The 14,926-nt window shown below is 44.6% G+C and overlaps 2 protein-coding genes across 5 annotated transcripts in view; both read right to left on the bottom strand.

Annotated features, from left to right (window-relative positions):
- LOC124110836 (actin-related protein 2/3 complex subunit 1A-B-like) overlaps window positions 1-14,926 on the bottom strand; it is a 29,507-nt gene that overhangs the window by 7,124 nt on the left and 7,457 nt on the right. For 2 of the 4 annotated variants that reach the window (XM_046470282.2, XM_046470280.2), the window contains exons 6-11: window positions 14,609-14,668; window positions 6,190-6,296; window positions 4,017-4,025; window positions 2,239-2,341; window positions 1,294-1,369; window positions 528-631 (exon numbers count right to left, since the gene is read on the bottom strand). In XM_046470282.2, the coding sequence (XP_046326238.1) occupies window positions 528-631; window positions 1,294-1,369; window positions 2,239-2,341; window positions 4,017-4,025; window positions 6,190-6,296; window positions 14,609-14,668 (459 nt within the window). The remainder of the gene's footprint in view (window positions 1-527; window positions 632-1,293; window positions 1,370-2,238; window positions 2,342-4,016; window positions 4,026-6,189; window positions 6,297-14,608; window positions 14,669-14,926) is intronic. The other 2 variants (XM_046470283.2, XM_046470281.2) reach the window with 1 other exon arrangement.
- Window positions 4,032-6,183, bottom strand: LOC125375915 (formin-2-like). Its single transcript, XM_048386941.1, has 2 exons — window positions 5,058-6,183; window positions 4,032-5,024 (listed from the first exon to the last, which is right to left on the bottom strand). The coding sequence occupies exons 1-2, from the start codon at window positions 5,622-5,624 to the stop codon at window positions 4,599-4,601; spliced, it is 993 nt and encodes a 330-aa protein (XP_048242898.1). The 5' UTR covers window positions 5,625-6,183; the 3' UTR covers window positions 4,032-4,598.

A 14,926-nucleotide genomic window follows, 5' to 3' on the forward strand; every position in this document is an offset into this window, starting at 1 on the left:
TCTCTAGAATCAAGAATGATTCATCGTCTGACGTACACATACTCCACACCAACTTTGGGGCGACCTGGACTGTAATCACTCTCCTGTTGTGGAGGCAGATAATACCTGTAACCATGGTAACCTACTATTTACTATCACAATAGTTACTTAAAACCAATTCTCAACCAATCTGATTTTTCTGACCATATTATTTCAGTTCTAGTTGGACCTCATTTGGACAGAGGTCACCATAAGTTACGCAGTACAAAATGCTTCAATCAAATCCACGTGTATCATCAAAATGTCTCCATACATAGATTTTTGTTTCTTGTTATAAGCCGCACAATGCAATATTTCAGCTGTATGAGGGTGGCTTGTAAACAATCAAATTCAATGACTGATATTGTGAGCAACGATCCATGCTGTCCGGGTACGATGCACACAGTTAAACAAGTCATCGTGTATTACGACCCACGCATGTTTCTGGGGAGCAACTCTAACCCAGATCCCAGGGGCCATGTCTGGAACAGTGTCAGCCTGGCAGCTACCTGATTTGGCCGGACTCCTTCTCCTGAGGGATATCCAGTTTGCTGACGGACGTGAGTTTGCCGCTGTCGGTGTAGGTGAACAGCATCGGGTTGCAGTCGTACCCCTAGGGACACAAAATGAAACGACATGTACCATCCGTTGTTCCGATGCAATGGATCTATAAGGCTGAAAACATTAAGTCTTGGTGCTCAGGCACCGCCGCATTGTTATCAAGTCTGCACTGCTCTACTGCACATCTCGTGTTATGGTCATGGCGCCAATAGGAGTTTGTATGCTTGTTTATGTAGGGAGGCCCTTTCCCAGGCTGATGGTACACAACTGTTTGTTTGGTTACATACCAGTTTGAACAAGCAAAAAAAAACCCAAAAACCCGCACTATATTTTCAAAAGCTATTTCCTGAAAACAAGGCAATGGCTTTTCTTTTTTTAAGCCTGCAAGTCTTACAAACTCGTAAACTATCACCCATTCATCTTTTAATATCTTGATCAAGAACGAATATAATCTGCTTGATCCTTTAAGATTTATTTTTTTCTGAATTCACTGAAAATGAAAAGTGGACAAATCTGAAAAGCAGAGTTTGCAGTTAACTTGAATCCATGGATCTATCAATGTATTCAAAGATCAAATCAGTTTTTTAACCTTCAGCCATGGGTCTATCAAGAAACAAACGAGTAGTTATTGAAGATGGAATTTCTCTCCCAGATGAGTTGTTGCCACGGTTACCCTACTCCAGTAAACACCCCCAACACAGGACAAATACGTACAGCGCAAACAATGCTGCTCTCAGTCACCCAGGTGATGCTCATGAAGGGCAGGAAGTTCTCCTTGATACACACCAGTCTGGAATACACGTACGGTACCATCAACAACAACATCAAAGTCAACCTCAACATAAACATCCACCGGTACAAAATCAAAATATGTCAAGTATCAGGCTAAAACCTAACAGTCTTGGTTCTCAGGCACCGCCCACATCAACATAAAGTCCACTGAATGTGTCATTTTTATTTCCATTATCCCCCCCCCCCCCCCCCCCCCCATAAAATCTTTAAATATTCCGCATCTTGAACGGCCCTGGCAGTGAAATGCTACAATATTTAAGGACAAAATTTAATTACATACTAGCTTGAACCAACAAAACACTGCTCGCCCGCACTATATTTTCAAAAGCCATTGCCTGAGAACCAATTCTTTTATTTTTTAAGCCTTAAACAAGTCAAAAAGTATTTATGGGATGTAAAACCAAAAACTGTAGGGTTTAAAGCTAAAAACAACAACAAGGGGATTGTTTTATGTAACTTATAAACCAAACAATATATATCAACAATTATCTGCTTCAGACATACTTTCCAGGAACCTTAGGAAACAGGCGCAAAAATCTCTTGCGCTTATAAATCACAATGCTTTTAAGAATTTCTTTTTCAAGTACATGTCCAACAGCAAGAGTGCTTGGGTCCGTTTCACAAACCTGTCTGATCACAACAATAATTGCAAGTCTATAGTAAAGAATGTTACAACAGTCGACGCCTCACAATCACTTTTGGGGATGAGACCCTGTCTTAGAGTCTAGTGTTCGAACAGAAATGAGATTAATGTACAGAACTGGTAAAATCCTAGATCTATTTTATATTTGTATTACGGAGTAATGCTGGATAAGTACAAAATTATGAGATTAATGTACAAATTTGTTGTCAGGTAGTGATACTTACTCTGATCCCTTGTTAGAATCCACGACAGAGATGCTGGAGTCGTGGCCGACCCAAGCGAGGCGATCACCACTCGGGGAGAAGGAGACGGAGTGCACCCAGCCACCTGTAAGACAGGGACACTGTTACCATGGTTACAACACAAGGGTTATTACAGCTCCACAACAACCCCATGTTAGACCGACAAAGCAACAAAATCACCATGTTAGACAAAACATAATTAAAAAGTACTGATTGTGTGTTTTGTAAAGGTTTGTAATATTTCTTCCAATTATGTATAATGTTAAAAGGAGAGACTAGACTAAAAATATTGAGTGACATCGATACTTGTTGACTGTAGACAGGCGTGCATGCATTGTTGACGGCATTGGTAAATATTTTTAGGCCTTGGATTTTGATCCTAAAAACTTGGCCCACACACAGTAATATATGGCCGCCATAACAAGGTGTGTTTCCTACAGTGAGTGCAGATATTATTGATGACATCTTCTCACGCTTCCGAAATACTGATATGGTGGCAGCTTTTACTTAACCATGTTCACAGAGCGAGGGTGTTTTTATGCCGCCTTTAGCAGTATTCCAGCAATATCATGATGGGAATCCAGAGAATTGGCTCCACACACTGTGGGGAATTGACAACTGAAAGATTTACCACAAGGCTACCCCACTGGCCCTTTCTATACAGACAAAAATGTCAGTTACAGAGTCCAAATTTCCATACTCTGTCTGAATATAAAATGATATGCTTCCATGGTGCTTTTGCTGACCCTCAAGGAATGATTCTTGCTATGTATCAATGGCGGCTATCTTCACACTAACTGTGGGCTTGTTGGGAGTGTAACAACCCAAGTGTTGATGACAAGTCTCAAACAACACCCCCTACTGTCTTCATTTGGAAATCCAAGACTACCTATAGTTTATTATCACTACAGTTACATTACCACGACTAAACCTTTAAAAATAGAAAAAATAAAAAGTCGTTCTCAAACTATCTCTGAGTTATCTGACCATATTTCAAGAAACATAAACATTTCCTAAGAAAATAATTGATGTTAAAAAAAATATTGCCAATTAAGTCTTTTTCAGTGTGACTTTAGCTGTGATACCTGAAGATATAACATCTGATAACACACTGATAATTCTTTTAGTCGTTTCTTGTTTAACACAAGTGAGTTTGGTTTAACTCCTTTGAACAATATTCCAGTTCTGTCACGTCGTGTCAGCTTGATGTGGGAGGAAAGCCCTAAGTGACCGCTTTGTTGAAACCAACAGGCACGGGTATGGTGCTGACAAGCCTACAAACATAATCAGGGGGGAACCGAGATTCCACTATCGTAGGTTCCTGGCGTGCCCAAGGGATGCAACTCTGCACAGGTTTAACATGAAGCAGTTAAGAGGAGGGAGACGTTTGGCAGTATTTGTTTCAATTAAAGGCATTGACCTCCACATGGATCGTCTTAAAAAGAAGACAATTATTTTGCGTGGATACATGCTGTTAGCTCATGCAGTGGTTGAATTAAAAAAGTGCACCAGTAAATGTTTATGCAGAGAGATCAGCATTGTACACTTTTTGATTTATGTAATACTGAGGTGTGATTTCACAAACAGAAGCAGCAAGAATGGTGTCAGTTCTTATGATATTGAGAGTGTCATTGTGACTATCATTCCCTGTAGTTCGAGTATATGCAGTTTGTCAAACAGTTTTCGGCTAGATCAAAAGAAAGGAGAGAGCATTATGCAATTATATAAAATAGTGATTGTAATAAAATAGCCCAACTTACTACCAGTCTCTGCAAAGAATATCCCAAAAATAAATTTAAACGTGAAAAAAAGTTTAAACAAAACAAAAAACACACATCAAATTCACATGCATGAAATTATTATTTGTCTTCACACAATAAAAATCCTCAATATAGACACAAAAAGGAGTTCTTGTTTCTCTTGGTTATCACTGATCAATAATGTTCTTGCTAACTCTAAATTTCATACTTATTGTTTGAAAGCATTTCCATAAGGAGAGTGAGTGAGTGAGTATGGTTTTACGCCGCTTTTAGCAATATTCCAGCAATATCACGGCGGGGGACACCAGAAATGGGCTTCACACATTTTACCCATGTCGGGAATCGAACCCGGGTCTTCGGCGTGACGAGCGAACGCTTTAACCACGAGGCTACCCGACCGCCCCTCCATAAGGAGAAGCATTTCATTAGGAACAGTTTAATTAATATGGAGGAGGGGTGGGAGGAGGCGAAATTGGTCTAAGGACTGTATCACATTTTGCTGACACCCCCCCATTTTATGTATCAATATTCCAGCTATCTGACAGCGGCCTGTAAATAATTGGGTCTCGAAAGTGATTGATATTATGAGCAATGATCCACATCATGGGGGTACGATGACACACAATCAACAAAGTCACCGAGTCTGACCAACTGATTCAGTAAGGTGCTTCTAACGACCAGCCCAGGTACCTGGGGACAGATTCTAGCGACCAGCATGGGTACCTGGGGACCGATTCTAGCGACCAGCACAGGTACCTGGGGACAGATTCTAATGACCAGCACAGGTACCTGGGGACAGATTCTAGCGACTAGCATAGGTTGCTGGGGACCGATTCTAACGACCAGCACAGGTACCTGGGGACCGATTCTAATGACCAGCATAGTTTGCTGGGGACTGATTCTAACGACCAGCACAGGTACCTTGGGGCAGATTCTAAAGACTGGCATAGGTTGCTGGGGACTGATTCTAACGACCGGCATAGGTTGCTGGGGACCGATTCTAACGACCTGCACAGCTATCTGGGGACCGATTCTAATGACCAGCACAGGTACCTGGGGACCGATTCTAACGACCAGCCCAGGTACCTGGGGACAGATTCTAACGACCAGCACAGGTTGCTGGGGACAGATTCTAACGACCAGCACAGGTACCTGGGGACCGATTCTAACGACCAGCCCAGGTACCTGGGGACAGATTCTAACGACCAGCACAGGTTGCTGGGGACCGATTCTAACGACCAGCACAGGTACCTGGGGACAGATTCTAACGACCAGCACAGGTACCTGGGGACAGATTCTAATGACCAGCACAGGTACCTGGGGACAGATTCTAGCGACCAGCATAGGTTGCTGGGGACCGATTCTAACGACCAGCACAGGTACCTGGGGACAGATTCTAACGACCGGCATAGGTTGCTGGGGACCGATTCTAATGACCAGCATAGTTTGCTGGGGACTGATTCTAACGACCAGCACAGGTACCTTGGGACAGATCCTAACGACTGGCATAGGTTGCTGGGGACCGATTCTAACGACCAGCACAGGTACCTGGGGACAGATTCTAATTACCGGCATAGGTTGCTGGGGACCGATTCTAATGACCAGCATAGGTTGCTTGGGACCGATTCTAACGACCAGCACAGGTACCTGGGGACAGATTCTAACGACCAGCACAGGTACCTGGGGACCGATTCTAACGACCAGCACAGGTTGCTGGGGACAGATTCTAACGACCAGCACAGGTACCTGGGGACCGATTCTAACGACCAGCACAGGTACCTGGGGACCGATTCTAACGACCAGCACAGGTACACAGGCTTCAAACAAGTGAGTACGAGTACACAATATTTCAGCAATATCACAGCAGGAGACACCAGAAATGGGCTTCACACATTGTACCCATGTGGAAAATCAAACCCTTGGTCTTTGGTGTATCAAGTGAACGCTTTAACCACTAAGCTACAGGGACGTATCATGGAATGATAGGAACATTCTAACATACGTGGGATTCTTGTCAAGAACCAAGAGAACCAAGCATATTTAGATCCTGAGTATGTTTATAGCTGTAGAGATGATATTCTACACATGTACCGTAGACCCAAGTCTACCGTGTAACCGATCACCACACACATGCTGAGACACACTAAGGAATGCATGTTGTAGACAGACCTACCTCCTCCATTAGAGAACTCGGCCAGGTTGGCCCCCCAGGGCATCTTTGTCCCCCAGGAGCACGGCCCCGGCTTCTTGTCCACCTCCTTGATGTAGCCAGAGAAGACTCTGTGGAGCAATTGTCACGTGTAAACTCGTGAGATTCCAGCCGACCATCAACAGAGACAAACATTCCTTCATGCCCTCCTTCACCTCATCAACCAGCATCACACACTGCACTGCAGGCTGCACTCAACAACCTTGTCTCAGACGTCATCGTCACTCGTCCGGCATCATCGCTTTCATCACTTTATCATCTTAGTTTGAATACCGAACATTTGAGATCGGGATCATGAATATTTTGGGGGATATTTTTATGAAACTGTGTGCTCAGTCTTCACTACAAAACAAAAGCCCCCAAACTATTTATGATCCCTAACTTTCTTTGTACATTATATACAATCACTTCCTACCCAGTACCCTGACAAAGATACTAACGTATGTTGCATTGAAACAAGAAAGAATCTGAAATCCAAGTCATCCCTGTCCTCATGAAACTGGTCTCAGCCATTCCACAAACATGAAACTGGTCTCAGCCATTCCACAAACATGAAACTGGTCTCAGCCATTCCACAAACATTAAACTGGTCTCAGCCATTCCACAAACATGAAACTGGTCTCAGCCATTCCACAAACATGAAACTGGTCTCAGCCATTCCACAAACATGAAACTGGTCTCAGCCATTCCACAAACATGAAACTAGTCTCAGCCATTCCACAAACATTAAACTGGTCTCAGTCATGGGGTATAACGTCGCGTCCAAGATTATTGCCCTAATATAGCGACGTGCATGCACATGTGTGGCTGCTTGTACTAGTCCAGACTCATTTCGATTTATAGCACTAGCCCACTTAGATACCATGCCGCAGTTTAACATGAATACCCCACTCAGACACAGTATACTGACTGAGCTGACCAGTCCTTGTCTTAGCCCCTTAATGCCGAGTGCCAGACAGGGTAACAACAAGTACCATCTTTTAACGTCTTTTGGTATGACGCAGCCAGGATCGAACCCCAGGCCCTCAGCTCCACCACCAGACCAGGTGGCATGAGGGGCCCTAGTTTAGATACTTGAAGGTGCCAAGTATTATTTACTAGTATTGATTACACAATTACTCATGACAGCACACAAAAGCATGTCCAGCTAAACACTGGTAAAGGTTCAATAGTGCATTCGGTTGAATAAAATCTAGTGATCTGCTGGGCCAGTTTCCATCTTGTAATCCCATGTACAGTCAAGTCTCGTTAATCCGACAATTAGCTTTATCCGACACTAAAGATGAGAACCGATTAAATCAGTGCTATTTAGACTCGTTAATTCGACAGTCTCGCACTCAACAAATTACTGAAATCACTCATTAATCAGTCTTGTTAATCCGACACAGTGATCAGCTTACTCCGTGGTCATCTGCCCGCATGTATACAGCCCATGTTTTGATACGAGAAGTGTTGGCTAGTAGCGCATTTTACAAGATAAACTTACTTAACAACAAACAATTAATGCTTTAAATAAACAAAACAGGACTAATGACATGCTTAGACTATCTCAATGTCATTAAAATCAGATACAAGTTCTCGCGACCGCTAAGGACATCCCATTTCGGGTCAAGTCAAAATGACCTTTCGCAAACTTTGACCGACCAATGAAATGACTAACAGGAAGTCGACATTAGCCAATAAGAAAGCAGCTTTCTTAAGCATTGCAGCGCTAGTTTCAAACTGGCGACTTCCATTCCAGACTATGCTTTTAAAAGTATTTTGAATCAGTCATACAGCCAGTCGGTTTGTGTTTCTTCATTACGTGTTTGTATCATTATCTATCGTGTAGCTGTCCGACTTTCAATCACGAACATTGATGCTACTCAACTTCGTTTATCCGACATACTCGTTAATCCGATATAATCATATGCAACCAACCATGTCGGATTAACGGGACTTGACTGTAGCTGAGTAACAGCCACCTCTCTATACACTGATGTCCTCTATAGTACTCACACCTCAAGTCCTGACACTGATGTCCTCTATAGTACTCACACCTCAAGTCCTGACACTGATGTCCTCTATAGTACTCACACCTCAAGTCCTGACACTGATGTCCTCTATAGTACTCACACCTCAAGTCCTGACACTGATGTCCTCTATAGTACTCACACCTCAAGTCCTGACACTGATGTCCTCTATAGTACTCACACCTCAAGTCCTGACACTGATGTCCTCTATAGTACTCACACCTCAAGTCCTGACACGCGGAATCTACAACAACATGTCACTTGTGTTATCCATCACACCCCGACACTGATGTCCTCTATAGTACTCACACCTCAAGTCCTGACACGCGGAATCTACAACAACATGTCACTTGTGTTATCCATCACACCCCGACACTGATGTCCTCTATAGTACTCACACCTCAAGTCCTGACACGCGGAATCTACAACAACATGTCACTTGTGTTATCCATCACGCCCCGACACTGATGTCCTCTATAGTACTCACACCTCAAGTCCTGACACGCGGAATCTACAACAACATGTCACTTGTGTTATCCATCACACCCCGACACTGATGTCCTCTATAGTACTCACACCTCAAGTCCTGACACGCGGAATCTACAACAACATGTCACTTGTGTTATCCATCACGCCCCGACACTGATGTCCTCTATAGTACTCACACCTCAAGTCCTGACACACAGAATCTACAACAACATGTCACTTGTGTAATCCATCACACCCCGACACTGATGTCCTCTATAGTACTCACACCTCAAGTCCTGACACGCGGAATCTACAACAACATGTCACTTGTGTTATCCATCACACCCCGACACTGATGTCCTCTATAGTACTCACACCTCAAGTCCTGACACGCGGAATCTACAACACCATGTCACTTGTGTTATCCATCACACCCCGACACTGATGTCCTCTATAGTACTCACACCTCAAGTCCTGACACACAGAATCTACAACACCATGTCACTTGTGTTATCCATCACACCCCGACACTGATGTCCTCTATAGTACTCACACCTCAAGTCCTGACACGCGGAATCTACAACAACATGTCACTTGTGTTATCCATCACACCCCGACACTGATGTCCTCTATAGTACTCACACCTCAAGTCCTGACACGCGGAATCTACAACAACATGTCACTTGTGTTATCCATCACACCCCGACACTGATGTCCTCTATAGTACTCACACCTCAAGTCCTGACACGCGGAATCTACAACAACATGTCACTTGTGTTATCCATCACACCCCGACACTGATGTCCTCTATAGTACTCACACCTCAAGTCCTGACACGCGGAATCTACAACACCATGTCACTTGTGTTATCCATCACACCCCGACACTGATGTCCTCTATAGTACTCACACCTCAAGTCCTGACACGCGGAATCTACAACACCATGTCACTTGTGTTATCCATCACACCCCGACACTGATGTCCTCTATAGTACTCACACCTCAAGTCCTGACACGCGGAATCTACAACATGTCACTTGTGTTATCCATCACACCCCGACACTGATGTCCTCTATAGTACTCACACCTCAAGTCCTGACACGCGGAATCTACAACACCATGTCACTTGTGTTATCCATCACACCCCGACACTGATGTCCTCTATAGTACTCACACCTCAAGTCCTGACACGCGGAATCTACAACACCATGTCACTTGTGTTATCCATCACACCCCGACACTGATGTCCTCTATAGTACTCACACCTCAAGTCCTGACACACAGAATCTACAACACCATGTCACTTGTGTTATCCATCACACCCCGACACTGATGTCCTCTATAGTACTCACACCTCAAGTCCTGACACGCGGAATCTACAACAACATGTCACTTGTGTTATCCATCACACCCCGACACTGATGTCCTCTATAGTACTCACACCTCAAGTCCTGACACACAGAATCTACAACACCATGTCACTTGTGTTATCCATCACACCCCGACACTGATGTCCTCTATAGTACTCACACCTCAAGTCCTGACACACAGAATCTACAACACCATGTCACTTGTGTTATCCATCACACCCCGACACTGATGTCCTCTATAGTACTCACACCTCAAGTCCTGACACGCGGAATCTACAACAACATGTCACTTGTGTTATCCATCACACCCCGACACTGATGTCCTCTATAGTACTCACACCTCAAGTCCTGACACACAGAATCTACAACACCATGTCACTTGTGTTATCCATCACACCCCGACACTGATGTCCTCTATAGTACTCACACCTCAAGTCCTGACACGCGGAATCTACAACAACATGTCACTTGTGTTATCCATCACACCCCGACACTGATGTCCTCTATAGTACTCACACCTCAAGTCCTGACACACAGAATCTACAACACCATGTCACTTGTGTTATCCATCACACCCCGACACTGATGTCCTCTATAGTACTCACACCTCAAGTCCTGACACACAGAATCTACAACACCATGTCACTTGTGTTATCCATCACACCCCGACACTGATGTCCTCTATAGTACTCTCACCTCAAGTCCTGACACGCGGAATCTACAACACCATGTCACTTGTGTTATCCATCACACCCCGACACTGATGTCCTCTATAGTACTCACACCTCAAGTCCTGACACGCGGAATCTACAACAACATGTCACTTGTGTTATCCATCACACCCCGACACTGATGTCCTCTATAGTACTCACACCTCAAGTCCGAACACACAGAATCTACAACAACATGTCACTTGTGTTATCCATCACACCCCGACACTGATGTCCTCTATAGTACTCTCACCTCAAGTCCTGACACGCGGAATCTACAACACCATGTCACTTGTGTTATCCATCACACCCCGACACTGATGTCCTCTATAGTACTCACACCTCAAGTCCTGACACGCGGAATCTACAACAACATGTCACTTGTGTTATCCATCACACCCCGACACTGATGTCCTCTATAGTACTCACACCTCAAGTCCGAACACACAGAATCTACAACAACATGTCACTTGTGTTATCCATCACACCCCGACACTGATGTCCTCTATAGTACTCACACCTCAAGTCCTGACACGCGGAATCTACAACACCATGTCACTTGTGTTATCCATCACACCCCGACACTGATGTCCTCTATAGTACTCACACCTCAAGTCCGAACACACAGAATCTACAACAACATGTCACTTGTGTTATCCATCACACCCCGACACTGATGTCCTCTATAGTACTCACACCTCAAGTCCGAACACACAGAATCTACAACAACATGTCACTTGTGTTATCCATCACACCCCGACACTGATGTCCTCTATAGTACTCACACCTCAAGTCCGAACACACAGAATCTACAACAACATGTCACTTGTGTTATCCATCACACCCCGACACTGATGTCCTCTATAGTACTCACACCTCAAGTCCGAACACACAGAATCTACAACAACATGTCACTTGTGTTATCCATCACACCCCGACACTGATGTCCTCTATAGTACTCACACCTCAAGTCCGAACACACAGAATCTACAACAACATGTCACTTGTGTTATCCATCACACCCCGACACTGATGTCCTCTATAGTACTCACACCTCAAGTCCTGACACGCGGAATCTACAACAACATGTCACTTGTGTTATCCATCACACCCCGACACTGATGTCCTCTATAGTACTCACACCTCAAGTCCTGACACGCGGAATCTACAACAACATGTCACTTGTGTTATCCATCACACCCCGACACTGATGTCCTCTATAGTACTCACACCTCAAGTCCTGACACGCGGAATCTACAACAACATGTCACTTGTGTTATCCATCACACCCCGACACTGATGTCCTCTATAGTACTCACACCTCAAGTCCTGACACGCGGAATCTACAACAACATGTCACTTGTGTTATCCATCACACCCCGACACTGATGTCCTCTATAGTACTCACACCTCAAGTCCTGACACGCGGAATCTACAACAACATGTCGCTTGTGTTATCCATCACACCCCGACACTGATGTCCTCTATAGTACTCACACCTCAAGTCCTGACACGCGGAATCTACAACAACATGTCGCTTGTGTTATCCATCACACCCCGACACTGATGTCCTCTATAGTACTCACACCTCAAGTCCTGACACGCGGAATCTACAACAACATGTCACTTGTGTTATCCATCACACCCCGACACTGATGTCCTCTATAGTACTCACACCTCAAGTCCTGACACGCGGAATCTACAACACCATGTCACTTGTGTTATCCATCACACCCCGACACTGATGTCCTCTATAGTACTCACACCTCAAGTCCTGACACGCGGAATCTACAACACCATGTCACTTGTGTTATCCATCACACCCCGACACTGATGTCCTCTATAGTACTCACACCTCAAGTCCGAACACACAGAATCTACAACAACATGTCACTTGTGTTATCCATCACACCCCGACACTGATGTCCTCTATAGTACTCACACCTCAAGTCCTGACACGCGGAATCTACAACACCATGTCACTTGTGTTATCCATCACACCCCGACACTGATGTCCTCTATAGTACTCACACCTCAAGTCCTGACACGCGGAATCTACAACAACATGTCACTTGTGTTATCCATCACACCCCGACACTGATGTCCTCTATAGTACTCACACCTCAAGTCCTGACACGCAGAATCTACAACAACATGTCACTTGTGTTATCCATCACACCCCGACACTGATGTCCTCTATAGTACTCACACCTCAAGTCCGGACACGCGGAATCTACAACAACATGTCACTTGTGTTATCCATCACACCCTGACACTGATGTCCTCTATAGTACTCACACCTCAAGTCCGAACACACAGAATCTACAACAACATGTCACTTGTGTTATCCATCACACCCCGACACTGATGTCCTCTATAGTACTCACACCTCAAGTCCTGACACGCGGAATCTACAACAACATGTCACTTGTGTTATCCATCACACCCCGACACTGATGTCCTCTATAGTACACTCACACCTCAAGTCCTGACACGCGGAATCTACAACAACATGTCACTTGTGTTATCCATCACACCCCGACACTGATGTCCTCTATAGTACTCACACCTCAAGTCCGAACACACAGAATCTACAACAACATGTCACTTGTGTTATCCATCACACCCCGACACTGATGTCCTCTATAGTACTCACACCTCAAGTCCGAACACACAGAATCTACAACAACATGTCACTTGTGTTATCCATCACACCCCGACACTGATGTCCTCTATAGTACTCACACCTCAAGTCCTGACACGCGGAATCTACAACAACATGTCACTTGTGTTATCCATCACACCCCGACACTGATGTCCTCTATAGTACTCACACCTCAAGTCCGAACACACAGAATCTACAACAACATGTCACTTGTGTTATCCATCACACCCCGACACTGATGTCCTCTATAGTACTCACACCTCAAGTCCTGACACGCGGAATCTACAACAACATGTCACTTGTGTTATCCATCACACCCCGACACTGATGTCCTCTATAGTACTCACACCTCAAGTCCTGACACGCGGAATCTACAACAACATGTCACTTGTGTTATCCATCACACCCCGACACTGATGTCCTCTATAGTACTCACACCTCAAGTCCGGACACGCGGAATCTACAACAACATGTCACTTGTGTTATCCATCACACCCCGACACTGATGTCCTCTATAGTACTCACACCTCAAGTCCTGACACGCGGAATCTACAACAACATGTCACTTGTGTTATCCATCACACCCCGACACTGATGTCCTCTATAGTACTCACACCTCAAGTCCGAACACACAGAATCTACAACAACATGTCACTTGTGTTATCCATCACACCCCGACACTGATGTCCTCTATAGTACTCACACCTCAAGTCCGAACACACAGAATCTACAACAACATGTCACTTGTGTTATCCATCACACCCCGACACTGATGTCCTCTATAGTACTCACACCTCAAGTCCGAACACACAGAATCTACAACAACATGTCACTTGTGTTATCCATCACACCCCGACACTGATGTCCTCAATAGTACTCACACCTCAAGTCCGAACACACAGAATCTACAACAACATGTCACTTGTGTTATCCATCACACCCCGACACTGATGTCCTCTATAGTACTCACACCTCAAGTCCGAACACACAGAATCTACAACAACATGTCACTTGTGTTATCCATCACACCCCGACACTGATGTCCTCTATAGTACTCACACCTCAAGTCCGAACACACAGAATCTACAACAACATGTCACTTGTGTAATCCATCACACCCTGCTAATCACACAGATAACTATATAAGTAAATGTGTTACCTGGCCTTGAAGTCGGAGGAGCCAGCAGCGATCAGCACATTGTTGGCATGCCAGTCCAGGCTGGGGAGTCAAACAGATAGGCAATGTTACCAGTCACATAGACAAGGCAGTGTTACCAGTCACATAGACAAGGCGATGTTACCAGTCACATAGACAAGGCAATGTTACAAGTCACATAGACAAGGCAATGTTACCAGTCAATGTTACAAGTCACATAGACAAGGCAATGTTACCAGTCACATAGACAAGGCAATGTTACCAGTCACATAGACAAGGCAGTGTTACCAGTCACATAGACAAGGCAATGTTACCAGTCAC

This window comes from Haliotis rufescens, unplaced genomic scaffold, assembly GCF_023055435.1.
Source record: "Haliotis rufescens isolate VD_foot unplaced genomic scaffold, xgHalRufe1.0.p SCAF_62, whole genome shotgun sequence".
NCBI classification, from domain to species: domain Eukaryota; kingdom Metazoa; phylum Mollusca; class Gastropoda; order Lepetellida; family Haliotidae; genus Haliotis; species Haliotis rufescens.

Excerpts from the sequence above, each read along its gene's own strand:
- LOC125375915 (XM_048386941.1), bottom strand. The coding sequence starts at position 5,624 with ATGCTGGTCATTAGAATCGGTCCCCAGCAACCTATGCCGGTAATTAGA. Across the intron at positions 5,025-5,057 it reads GTCCCCAGGTACCTGTGCTG|GTCGTTAGAATCGGTCCCCA; the intron begins GTCATTAGAATC and ends ATAGCTGTGCAG.